Below are 11,475 nucleotides of genomic sequence, written 5' to 3' on the forward strand. Positions count from 1 at the left end.
AAAGCCATTAAAACAGTCTAGGGATATAAGGGTTAATTACAGATCTATTTTGTTTTTGAATTACAAATTTAACAAACCTGTTCAAATGTGAAATGCACCATTTTTCATTATTGTTTGTTTATGAGCTATTATGATGTCTGTGTCTGTGTGTGTGTGTGTGTGTGTGTGTGTGTGTGTGTGTGTGTGTGTGTGTGTTTGCCGTCTGTAATCCAGCAAATGTCCCTTTCTGACAGGACCCAGAGAGTTTCAGCTGCTTCAGAGAGCGGCCTCACATAATAGGATAATGCTTCAGCTCAGTACTGGAGCCACTTTAAAATATTCTTCTCTGCGCAAAAATGTCAATAAGGTTAAAAGCTACAGTGTTTGGATGGACTCAAGTAACACCGCAAAGCCTACCCTAAATAAACAACTTCCCTGAATTAGACACACAAAGCATCTCTTTCTATCTGAGCTTATGTTCATCTCCCATCTATAATATCGCTTACCGTGACAAAGCCTCATTAAACTGTATTATTGTATGTCTTGCAATATTATATATATATCTGAATACTATACATACCACAAATATCCTAGACTTGTAATTGACAGTGAAAATAAATTACATTAATTTCAGTGATTTGTGTGCACATCGTCAAATCCAGTGACAACTGTGAACATAAAATTTGATAACTTGCCCTTCATCCTGTCATCAAGAGGACATCACTGCAGAAAGATGTTGGCACCCCCTAGGGATGAGCCTGACAAACTGCTCACAGCTGAAAAACAGTGTGTAAGTGGCTAGGGTGGGTGTGTGAACAAGGTATTATATAATTGAAGACACTCATTTATATATCCAGCGGGCCACCCTCATCTGTTTCACAGTTCACAAAGTTCAATTTCTCTTTTAATTTTAATCAGAGGTGAACGACCTGGCTTCAGAAAGCAAGCCCTACCATGTATTCTGCCTGCACACTTACAATACCACAGGTGATTTCACTCACATCTACCTGGCTGAAGAGCTGAGCTAATTAGGATCAGCTTGTTCAGTGAATGGTTGGAACAAATATGCGAATGGACTTTTACTTTCCCAAGCTGGGATGTCCACGTCTTTTGTTAATTGAAAGCCACAAAATGAGGCAAGTAGAGAGCATGGTGCTTGCTTGGAGACCGAGAAACTGAGAAAGCTGTGGGCAGTGTAACAAAAGTAGGACATCAGACCCATGTCAACACATTCCTTCACTGCAAGATTATGACAACAAACCACCATAGCCAACTTCACTACCAAGGAAGTAAGTAAAAAATTGAATATAGGCTCTGACTGAAAAAATATCCCCTTTCCTTCTCAACTTGAATACAATGAAAACTAAGTAGTTCCTTGACTATAAATTGTATTTACTTGAATAAAACAAAACATAATCCCTGTGTTAGAAATATTATTTATGTAGATTTACAAAATAAAAATAAAAACACATTGTACATCAATTAGATCTCTATATGAAAAAAGAAACATTAGTTCATGATGCAGAAAAACTTTGCCAGTAAACAGACAGGAAGTGGTGTGGCCATGTGCTCCAGTGGAAACAACATGTGGGGCACAGACGCGCTGGCGGTACCACAAAAATACATACATGACATAAATGGGGTTTCTTCCTTGCAGGTGGTGTGTGTGAGAGAGAGAGAGAGAGAAAGAAAGAAAATAGAGAGAAGCTTGCATGAGGCAGTAGTTGGGTGACACGTTTGTGTTGCTTCATCTGGTCATCGACTCTTGTGACACTGTGTGTGTGTGTGTGTGTGTGTGTGTGTGTGTGTGTGTGTGTGTGTGTGAGTGACGGGACATGCCTGATCTCATGTTCAGAGACATAGGCCAAATTGTTTCTGTTCATCATCCGAGAGACCCAGATCACAAGAAGAAAATAGAGCATCAGTTAGTCATAGCCATTTCCTGCCGCAGGTTTCACTCCCGACTATGCATGCACACACGCAAACACACGCAGATGCACGCACACACACACACACACACACAGTCATACACATGTCTGGTGTTAGAGTGATAGACAGCTCTGTGCTTGTTGCCTGATCAGCAGACATCTGCCTCTTGCAGACCCGTCTGTTTTTTTCTTTTTGTGATAGAACACAGCCTACTTCCTGCAACTTGTTTATAGCTGATTGTACACACATTGTAACTCCATTCTTCACTCTGTATACTGTCACAGTCACAGTATACAGAAACATGGCCTCTACAGGGAGAATGAAAATATTCCCTTTCTTGCTGTTTGTTCTCTTCAAGTCAGGTAAGAATGAAGTGTGTCTGTCTCTATGAATATGCCTGTGAAATGTTTACTGTGATACCACTTTGGTTGCAAACAAATGGAAAGTGTTCAAACTGACAAATGTCAAAACGGGGAATTCAGAAGCAAAGGCATCAAATGCATAGTTATTATTAGATGTGTAAAAACTCATATGACTCAAAGTTCATATGTTGTACAAGTTCATATGATCCAAATATATACATTTCCTGTGAAGTAAGATCAGCAAATCACAACACTGGAAGATTGTGGTAATAAATCCTACTCAATTGTCATACGTGACATTTGTGAAATACCACAAAATGTATTTTTCTTATACATATTAAATGTTTTACCTTTGCTCTGGTAAACAGGTTACTTGGATGTTTAGATGTATTTATTGCTTGCATTTTCTTTTAACCATTCAGTTAACAGTGACAACCTCTATCTGGCATTTATAAACAGGTACAAGTACAACATCATCAGTTAACATCACTGCAAGAGTGGGCCAAAACGTCAGTCTACCATGTATTCTGAGTTCACAGAGTGTCAGTGTTGTCCAGATGCAATGGCACCGAGAGATGGAGGGGCATCAGCAGGGGAAGCCCATTGTGGTCTACAATCTACAATTTGGGAAGTGGGAATCCTCACAAAGCAAGGGAACACTAGGAGCCATACAAAATCCCACTGATCAGCTGAAGAGATTTTATTTGGACCTGGAGTATCTAGAGCCAGAGGACAGCGGTGTTTATGTTTGTGGCATCAACGCTTTCCCATCTGGAACCATCACACAATATGTGAATTTACAAGTAGAAGGTAAAGAACTCATTCATAATTCTCTCCTAATGCACATTTTTGGAATTGCCTTCATTTATTTGCTCATTGACTCACTGTAAGATAAGTTACAGTAGTACCAGTATTCAGTAATGTCCATAATTGCATGGCGATCCAGTATGTCAATGGACAGGGTGTGGTGTCTCTCTCTTTCACACACAAATATAAACATACAGTTAAGAAAAAAATATTCAAACCCCTGGAAAATATTGATTTAATGTTGATTTTCTCTTGACCAATATGTTTGTTGAAATTGACACTGCCACATGGCAAAAGGTTGTAAGACAATGTGGTAGAAACATGGAATCCAAAAAATAAGTGTTTTTATCTTTTTTAACATTTTTATGAAAAATGACGTGTCCAAAATGATTCATACCCTTTTTAAATAATCAATGGAAACATCTTTATTTACCATCAAAGCTCTCAAAATGGTTCTTATGATATCTACTAAGCCTCTCCATGTCTCCACAATGATTGTAGAGTGCACCTTTTTAGCAGCAATCCGGGTTTTGAGGCAGGAACAATTCTTTGCCATCACTCTGGCCTTGTGCTCACTTTTTTGACGGATTGAAGTCTGGTCTCTGGCTGGGCCACTCTAAAATGTTGACATTGTTCTCTGTTAACCATTTCTTGCCTTGTTTGGCTATATGTTTTGGATATGCTTTAATGGTCCAGGTAATGGGGCAGGTATTTCGGCACACTGCCTGATCTTTTCCTCCAGAATCTTAGTATAGCCTCTTGCTTTAGTGTTACCGTTTACTTTTTTAATTGAGATTTTCACACACACACACACACACACACAGTATATACATAAGTATACACACACAAACACACACACACACACTGAAAACAGAATGTGATTATATGTGATAATGTTAACCCATATTTAGCAGCAAAAAGGACATAGACAACATTTCAAATGTTGAAAATGAAACATTTGACTATTTCATGGAAAATATATGATAATTTTGTATTTCATGCCAGCAGCATGTTTAAAAAAAGTTGGGACAGAATGTTTACGACTGTGCTGCGTCACCTCTTCATTTAACAAAATTCTGTAAATGTTTAGGAACTAAGAAGACCAGTTGCTAGTTTTGAAAATTACAGTTTTTTTCAATCGCTAACAAGATAAGTTACAGTAGTACCAGTATTCAGTAATGTCCATAATTGCATGGCGATCCAGTATGTCAATGGACAGGGTGTGGTGTCTCTCTCCACTCTACAGTTAAGAATTTCCAGGGGTTTGAATATTTTTTTCTTTTACATTACATTACATTACATTACATTTGGCTGACGCTTTTTTAACCAAAGCGACTAACAACATGGTAAACAGTAAATTTTAGAACAATTCTCACAATTTTAGGACAGTTTAAAAAAAACACATTAGAGTACAGTAAGAATAAGTGCGTCGGTGAGTGCTGTATTTTAACAGTTACTTGTCAGTTTAACGGCTGGTGAGTGCTAGGATCAGTAAGACTTGTTGTAAGTGTTGCTATGAGAGTAGATGTTCTCTGAAGACCCAGCTCTACTTTTGAAAATTACAAAGTCAAAGTCAGCTTTATTGTCAATTTCTTCACATGTTCCAGACATACAAAGAGATCGAAATTACGTTTCTTCACTATCCCACGGTGAAGACAAGACATATTTTGCCAATTTAGGTCCACAGACAAACATAACATTCAAGTAAACAAAAAAGTAAGTAAATAAGTAAATAAGAGGGCACATATAATAATGAAAAAATAAGAGCAGCAAAATTTGGTTGAAATTGTGCATAGACAGTCAATAAAATACTAGTGCAAAGTCAGGCCAATAAAAGGCTTGGGTAGTTCTGTTTGACCTAAGTAAGAAAGAAAGTGGCATAGTGGTGCAAGTTATGTAAGAGCAGCAGAAGTGTTGTGTTTTCAAGACAACAACACCAAGTTGTAAAGTGTACAAGTGTGCAAGTGTGCAAGTGGAGTAGTGCAGGCGGCCATTTTGGGTCCAATGTCCAGGATGTTATGTAGCTGAGGGTGGAGGGGGGAGAGGTCCAAAAGACCACGGCCATGATCCAATATTATTTTTCAGCTCTATCCCTAGTTTGCAAAGATTTCTCTGGATTCTCTGAATATTTTAATGATATTAAGTATAGGGCTGGACGATAAAACGATAGCGATATGTACGAATAGACATGTAATCGATATCAATAAAAAATACGTTCGATAGAACATTCGATAATTAAAACACACACCTCCCGCCTTACGTTGTAAATAGGCTAAATATCTTGCATTGTATGTGCAACTCTACCAGAGTAGGCGATAGAAGTAGGCCTACCTCAACTCAGACTCTCAATGAGTCCTTGCCCCGTGCTCTCTCTCTCTCCCTCTCAACAGGCACATCCCTCCTCATGCATATGTAATCCAAACATTCACAATCGTGCAAGACGACTGGCTAAATTGCTATTAAATCCGGTTAGCATCATTAGCACGCTGCACGAATTTGTTCAAAACTGTTGCATTCAAATTGACTGCTAAGTTCTAATCATTTCAATCCCGATGCAAATGGAAAAGTATTTTCCTAAAACTGGCCTGTCCCAAGGAGAAAAAGTATTCATTTGAAACTTAAACACACGTGGGGAAACTGAACAGTCTAACCAGTAGACTATGATAAACTAGCAAATTAAGCTACTTTGTTTACAATATTCCCAGGCTTCAACCAGTGCTGCTTTTCATTCAGACTAAAATGACATTGTTTCGTCATTTGACCACACAGATTTACTAATTAGGGTAACAGAGTCAGAGTCTCTTAAAAGTAAAGATGTAGGGGTATTTATCCCTCTCTGGGATGCTCTTTTTCATACCAAATCATGTTGCCATTACCCTAGTTGGGTAACATTGGCATTCCTCCTTTTTGTTTACTTTATCATTACACAACTTTTCCAACATTTTGTAACCCCATCCCATCTTTTTTTAAAAGTGTTGCTGGTATTAAATTCAAAATGAACATATATTTTCCATGAAATAGTCAAATTTGTCATTTTCAATATTTGATATGTTGTCTGTGTCCTTTTGGCAACTAAATATGAGTTTACAAGATTTGCAGATTATTACATTCTGTTTTTAGTCACATTTTACACAACGTCCCAACTGATTTGGGGTTGTACATAAATACATATACTGTAATATATACCATACAAGTATTTACATAAACTTCAAAACAATTGCGCTGTTCATACATCTCACTGTTATGATTGTTCTAAGATGCATTGTGAATTGCAGTCTTTTACTGCAAGTTGATAGTTCTCACAGAGGCTTGCAACTTCCCTCACAGTTTAATATACCATCCCCATACCACACTTTGATATTTGACATTACTCTATTTATTGACAGCCATATACTGAGAAAGTCGATTCTAAAAATATTTATATCATGCTTATGCAGCCTGATTACCACAGTTGCTAGCTATAGGTTATTTTGACCACCTAGCTCTCTAAATCAAGATGCTTTAAAGCACCTCTCAACATCTGGTATAGCGAGCAGGAATGCTTGTGGTTCACATCAAGTGCAAGACTTTCTACGAAAAAATGGTTATGACATATCTTGTTATTTTCTCGATTATTTGTCCGTATAGCTACTTCAATTGAACCAGGCAATGTGTGTGCTTACTGTAAGAACACCTGCATCAACCTACTCTAATAGTAACAATCTCCAAATGACCTCCTCTCTCCTCCTCCTACCTTTTCTCATTAATAGCCAAAGAAGACAAAGATAGAACTGGCCAACCGCTGACCACAGAGGTCCCTGTAGAACCACAGCGTCCAACCACATCAAGTAGCTCAACAGCAGCTATTAAGGTGATTTTCTCAACTGCACTGACCACCGGAGGAACCACTGCCCATTCAGATTTTTCCACTAGCAACAATGAGTCCGACGCTAGTTCTGTGTCTATCTCATCCACCACCAGCAGCCCAAGGGAACCTCAAACTAGCACAAAGTCTCCACTATCATGGGACGGCGATGCCACAGCCACGGCATGGATAGAGTATAAGCAAAATACAACATACGACAGACAGAATGTCAGTGTGTATCAAATCAATGCTACAACAGTGCAGAGGGCAATGGGGACGCGAGGGTCAAAGGTCAACAACATCTCAGTCGAAGAGAGTACACAGCAGCAGGCGGGCTTGAGGACCCAGACAACTGCTGCTATGACCACTGTTACATCATCAGACCACCAGAACCATGGCAACTACACTACTGGAGTAGTAACCACCACGCCTGGTAAAGTATCTGATAGACATCTCTCCTCTGAAGGCAATTATAGGCCTGTAGACAGTGAAAGCATGTAAGCATGACAAGATATCAAGCACACCATTCAGGACATGGTACAAGGTCAAGTTTAAGTGTCTCTATCATCCTTGTATATGGAGCTTGTTTTGTGTGAAATGGGCTTTGTGAAACAGATCCTGTCCGCGACATCTCTCAACACCAAAAAGAGTGTCTTTTTTTTTCAAACATCTCTCTGATAACATTCTCTTATTTGTTTGGTTTTCATGCACTGTAGTTCTAGTTCAAGCTATACAGTATGTTGCATTTAAGGTGATCTATTAGCAGTTATTGACCTGTTATTATTATATAACTCTTTATAGTAACATATAGGAATTGGGTGCCCCTCCATGGACTGCCATCTTTGTACAGCAAAGTTTTTACTGCCCTTTCTTTACGTGTACCATTCTAGAATCACCGTCTAATAGCTGTCCATTCTGTGAGCGTAACACAAAATCTGGTATTTGTACATACTCCAGGCTCGCTGTAAATAGGATAAAAAAATTGATTCGCTCCTCAGACTGAGCCAAAAACATCTCCAGCTAATCAAAACATTGCTTAAGGAGCATGGAGAAGAAGGATGCAATTTCATTGGCTGTTGAGCTCAAATATCAGCAACCTTTTATCAGAATTGTGGATTCTACTTAAAAGGCTTTATTTGCCTTATTCACATGGTGGCCATTGTAAACCAAAATGAGGCTACAGAGTACACAAATAGAATTGTTGTGTTTTATGCATTCGCAAGTAGGTGGCGAAAATGCATATACCCTGTAGCCTCTTATTGGTTTACACAAAGGCCCACCGTGTGAATAAGGCAAATTACTCTATTCGCCTAGGGTCGACACAACACGAAGCTCACAATGAACAGCTAAACAGACATAATAAGGCATTAGCTGCCTTTCAAATGTGTTGATCTGCTATCTTCTCTTTGTATTTTCATCAGATAACAGTCAACAATACCTGTCACTCATCATCATTCTGCCCTTCCTGGCCCTGCTCCTGTTTCTTGGACTTCTTTACCGTAGAAATCTCATTCGGAAGAGGTCAGTCACCCCACAGTCCCTGACGCACACAACATACACCAAGTATTTAATTATGAGCATTGCTAGTGCTAGCGCAGCATGGTCATATAGGTTTTGTTAGATTTTTGAATAATCCCCCAGCAATTATCAGTCTATGATTTTACATGAACACTCATGAATATGTAGGCTGAGAAGGAATAGAAGCTTTTGGTTCTCATTGGCCACTCTGCCAAGGACTGGCCAATCAAAATTCAGCAGCCAAAACAATTTTGGACCAATATTGTGTAATATAAATAGTCTGCATCAGTACCAAATTCTTCAGACGCATGAAATTACATACATACATACATACATACATACATACATACATACATACATGCTGCAACTGACATTTTTCACTATCTCAAGACATTCGTGTACCAATATCTTGTAATGTACAGATCCAAGTTTACTCAATTTGACAAGCTGAATTACCACCACAGTCTTTCCATTCACACCAAATGTTGTGCAATTCCACCCATAGGGGGCACTGCAACTAACACATTTCAATAGACGCTTGGCCCACTATGATCACTGCATGCATGGATGCGCACATATAAATCTGTGCATTCAGTCAGTTTGGGAGCCGCATCTAGTATGCAGACTTTTACAAACAAATACACCCATACTCACATACACACAAAAAAACATGCTTTAGGGTGTCATCAATTTCTCTCTTGTTGTAGACTTTTCTTATGGAAGCAGTGCACACAAGTTTGTATAAACATGCAAAAATTCAGTCTCAGACGACACATGCACATGCACACACACACACGTTACACAGGTGCGCGTGTGTGTGGTTGTCTCTAACATCAACTGCTAAACCACAACCTCACTCCACATACAAATGGAACTTATTATGCATTTCAGTGTAATACTGCACTAGCGCCCCCACTGTTCAATAACCATATAGAATATAGTGAGTTTCCCCCACAACACATCACGTGGTTTCAACAAGCACAGTGTTCAGCTGTCGTCCCTCTGTGTTGGTCACCGACTACCTCACAAAATTCGTGAACTACATCTCATTCTCAAAACTCCAGCGACTGGTCTCCTCAGTTCCCAGTCATTTACAGACTGTTGAAATAAGAGATAAAGGAAGCAACACAGTGGTAAACATGCCCGTGTTCCAGCCTCTTTGAGATGTGTCTCTGGCATCAAATTTAAAATGATCATGTTTTTCTGTATCAACCTATATTTGTCCGTTTCAACAATTGACATGTTGGAAACAGGCTTGTACTTAGACATGGTGTTTACTGCTTATTTTGTTTGTGATGTGTCTTCTATTACAAACACACAATTGACATGTTAAAAAGGTTTAAAAAGTTTATTTTTGCCAGATGCATATAGATCCAAGGTCCTAAATGACAGATTGAATATTTTTGTGTGTTTCTTAGAATGGACGGTCCTCCATCTTTTAAGCCCCCTCCACCACCCGTTAAATACACATCCATGAGAGTACAACATGAGATCCTTATGAGATCGGACATCCTGGTGTGACAGGACCACACCACACATCAAACGAGAAGAGGTGGCTACTCCTGACCTGTATAGGCCTAGTGCAAGTTGGAAATGCAACTCAGCTGGTGGAGTATATGCCAATGGCATCCTTTCTAGACGAACCTGCAGAGCAAATTCAAATTTGCAAACACGTTCATCTGGGTTCACCCTGGCTAGTGTCTACCAAAAGGCTAAACAAAAAGGACAGAAATGTTTCCGATGTTTTTTTGTTTTTACTCTAAAAGCTCCATAGTTAAAGGCTTATTCCATATAAACTTGTAATACAAAAAAAACATTCTTTGGTGGTATAAATTAATTATTCCATATAAACTTGTATTACAAAAACATCATTCTCCGGTGGTATAAATGAACTCACTGCTCCACATTTGTCCTTGGAATAAGCTATTTTGTTGTTTTTGGACTAAGCTATTTTTGTTATTGTTTTTTAGAAGTGTTTTCTGTTGGAAAAGCTTACATATTTAGGTTAGAACAAACTTCAAGCCCAACATCCTGGAGACAAGGCCAGGATGGCAGTTGAACTGTTAAGTTGAAATAGAACCAAAAACATGAACCAAAAGTAGACCTAACTCTGAACCTATTAATGTGAAAATTATGTTGATAACTGCAAATGAAACAAGTTCTATTTAGGGTAGTGACACATGATGAATCTACTGCTTACTGTCATTGGCACAATGGAAGGCAGACCTTTCATAAGTGCCTGTCACTGCATTGTATTCCGTGTAAATTGTGTAGTTCTTTTTTAATGTTTTATCTGTTTTATATGCCATGTTATATGATGGCCTTTTCTATGATTCTTAACAATCTAACCAATTATATTTTTGCCTATTGAACTTTCTCAGTGCTCAGTACTGTAAATAAAACATGTTTGATGTAAGTGTATGCATAACCCAACAGGCATCTTTTCGCTGAAACAGACAGGGAGCTGTGTATAATATGATTAAATTGTTTTAAATTGTGTTAAGTTTTAAACTGTTTACCATGTGGTAAATCGCTTTGCAAAAAGTGTCAGCCAAGTAATGTAATGTAATGAATGTATTCATACTGGGATATTACAGTAATATTATTAAATAATTACTAACACACTTATTCCCTCCCAACCTTAATATTGCCTCTACTGCCTTTCAATAGATGTTATTTTGATTCTCAAAAGGAGAAGGGAAATGTGGGACATGACTGAATATGTTTGAACAGAAGTTGTTCCTATTAAAAGTTACAGGTCACTGATCTTTCAAAGGCAGCTTACTACCTCCACCTTCTGGTTAAATAGCTTCATTACAATGGTCTGCTGGTGCAAATCATATTACTGTAAAAATATTAATAAAACCAAATATTCTTGATATTCTAATCAGACATCATAGCACTGAGTAACAGATATCATAGCACAGAGTTACAGACATCATAACACTGAGTTACAGACATCATAGCACAGGTATCATAAGTCTTCAACTCGAGTCGTTAACTGGGGAGGATCATGTCTCATCCCAGTTCCAAACA

General features: G+C 38.4%; 1 protein-coding gene across 1 annotated transcript; it reads left to right on the forward strand.

Annotated features, from left to right (window-relative positions):
• The first annotated feature begins 1,248 nt into the window (after positions 1 to 1,248).
• On the forward strand, positions 1,249 to 11,039 carry si:ch1073-15f19.2 (T-cell surface protein tactile). The gene is made up of 6 exons (XM_048237420.1): positions 1,249 to 1,268; positions 2,193 to 2,270; positions 2,730 to 3,080; positions 6,827 to 7,354; positions 8,343 to 8,442; positions 9,858 to 11,039. Exons 2-6 carry the CDS (start codon positions 2,210 to 2,212, stop codon positions 9,958 to 9,960), a joined length of 1,143 nt encoding a protein of 380 aa, XP_048093377.1. The 5' UTR covers positions 1,249 to 1,268; positions 2,193 to 2,209; the 3' UTR covers positions 9,961 to 11,039.
• The last annotated feature ends 436 nt before the right edge of the window (positions 11,040 to 11,475 follow it).

Source organism: Alosa alosa, chromosome 2 (genome assembly GCF_017589495.1).
Source record: "Alosa alosa isolate M-15738 ecotype Scorff River chromosome 2, AALO_Geno_1.1, whole genome shotgun sequence".
Classification (NCBI taxonomy): Eukaryota; Metazoa; Chordata; class Actinopteri; order Clupeiformes; family Clupeidae; genus Alosa; species Alosa alosa.

Excerpts from the sequence above, each read along its gene's own strand:
- si:ch1073-15f19.2 (XM_048237420.1), top strand. The coding sequence starts at position 2,210 with ATGGCCTCTACAGGGAGAATGAAAATATTCCCTTTCTTGCTGTTTGTT. Across the intron at positions 2,271-2,729 it reads GTTTGTTCTCTTCAAGTCAG|GTACAAGTACAACATCATCA; the intron begins GTAAGAATGAAG and ends ATTTATAAACAG. Across the intron at positions 3,081-6,826 it reads TGTGAATTTACAAGTAGAAG|CCAAAGAAGACAAAGATAGA; the intron begins GTAAAGAACTCA and ends TCTCATTAATAG.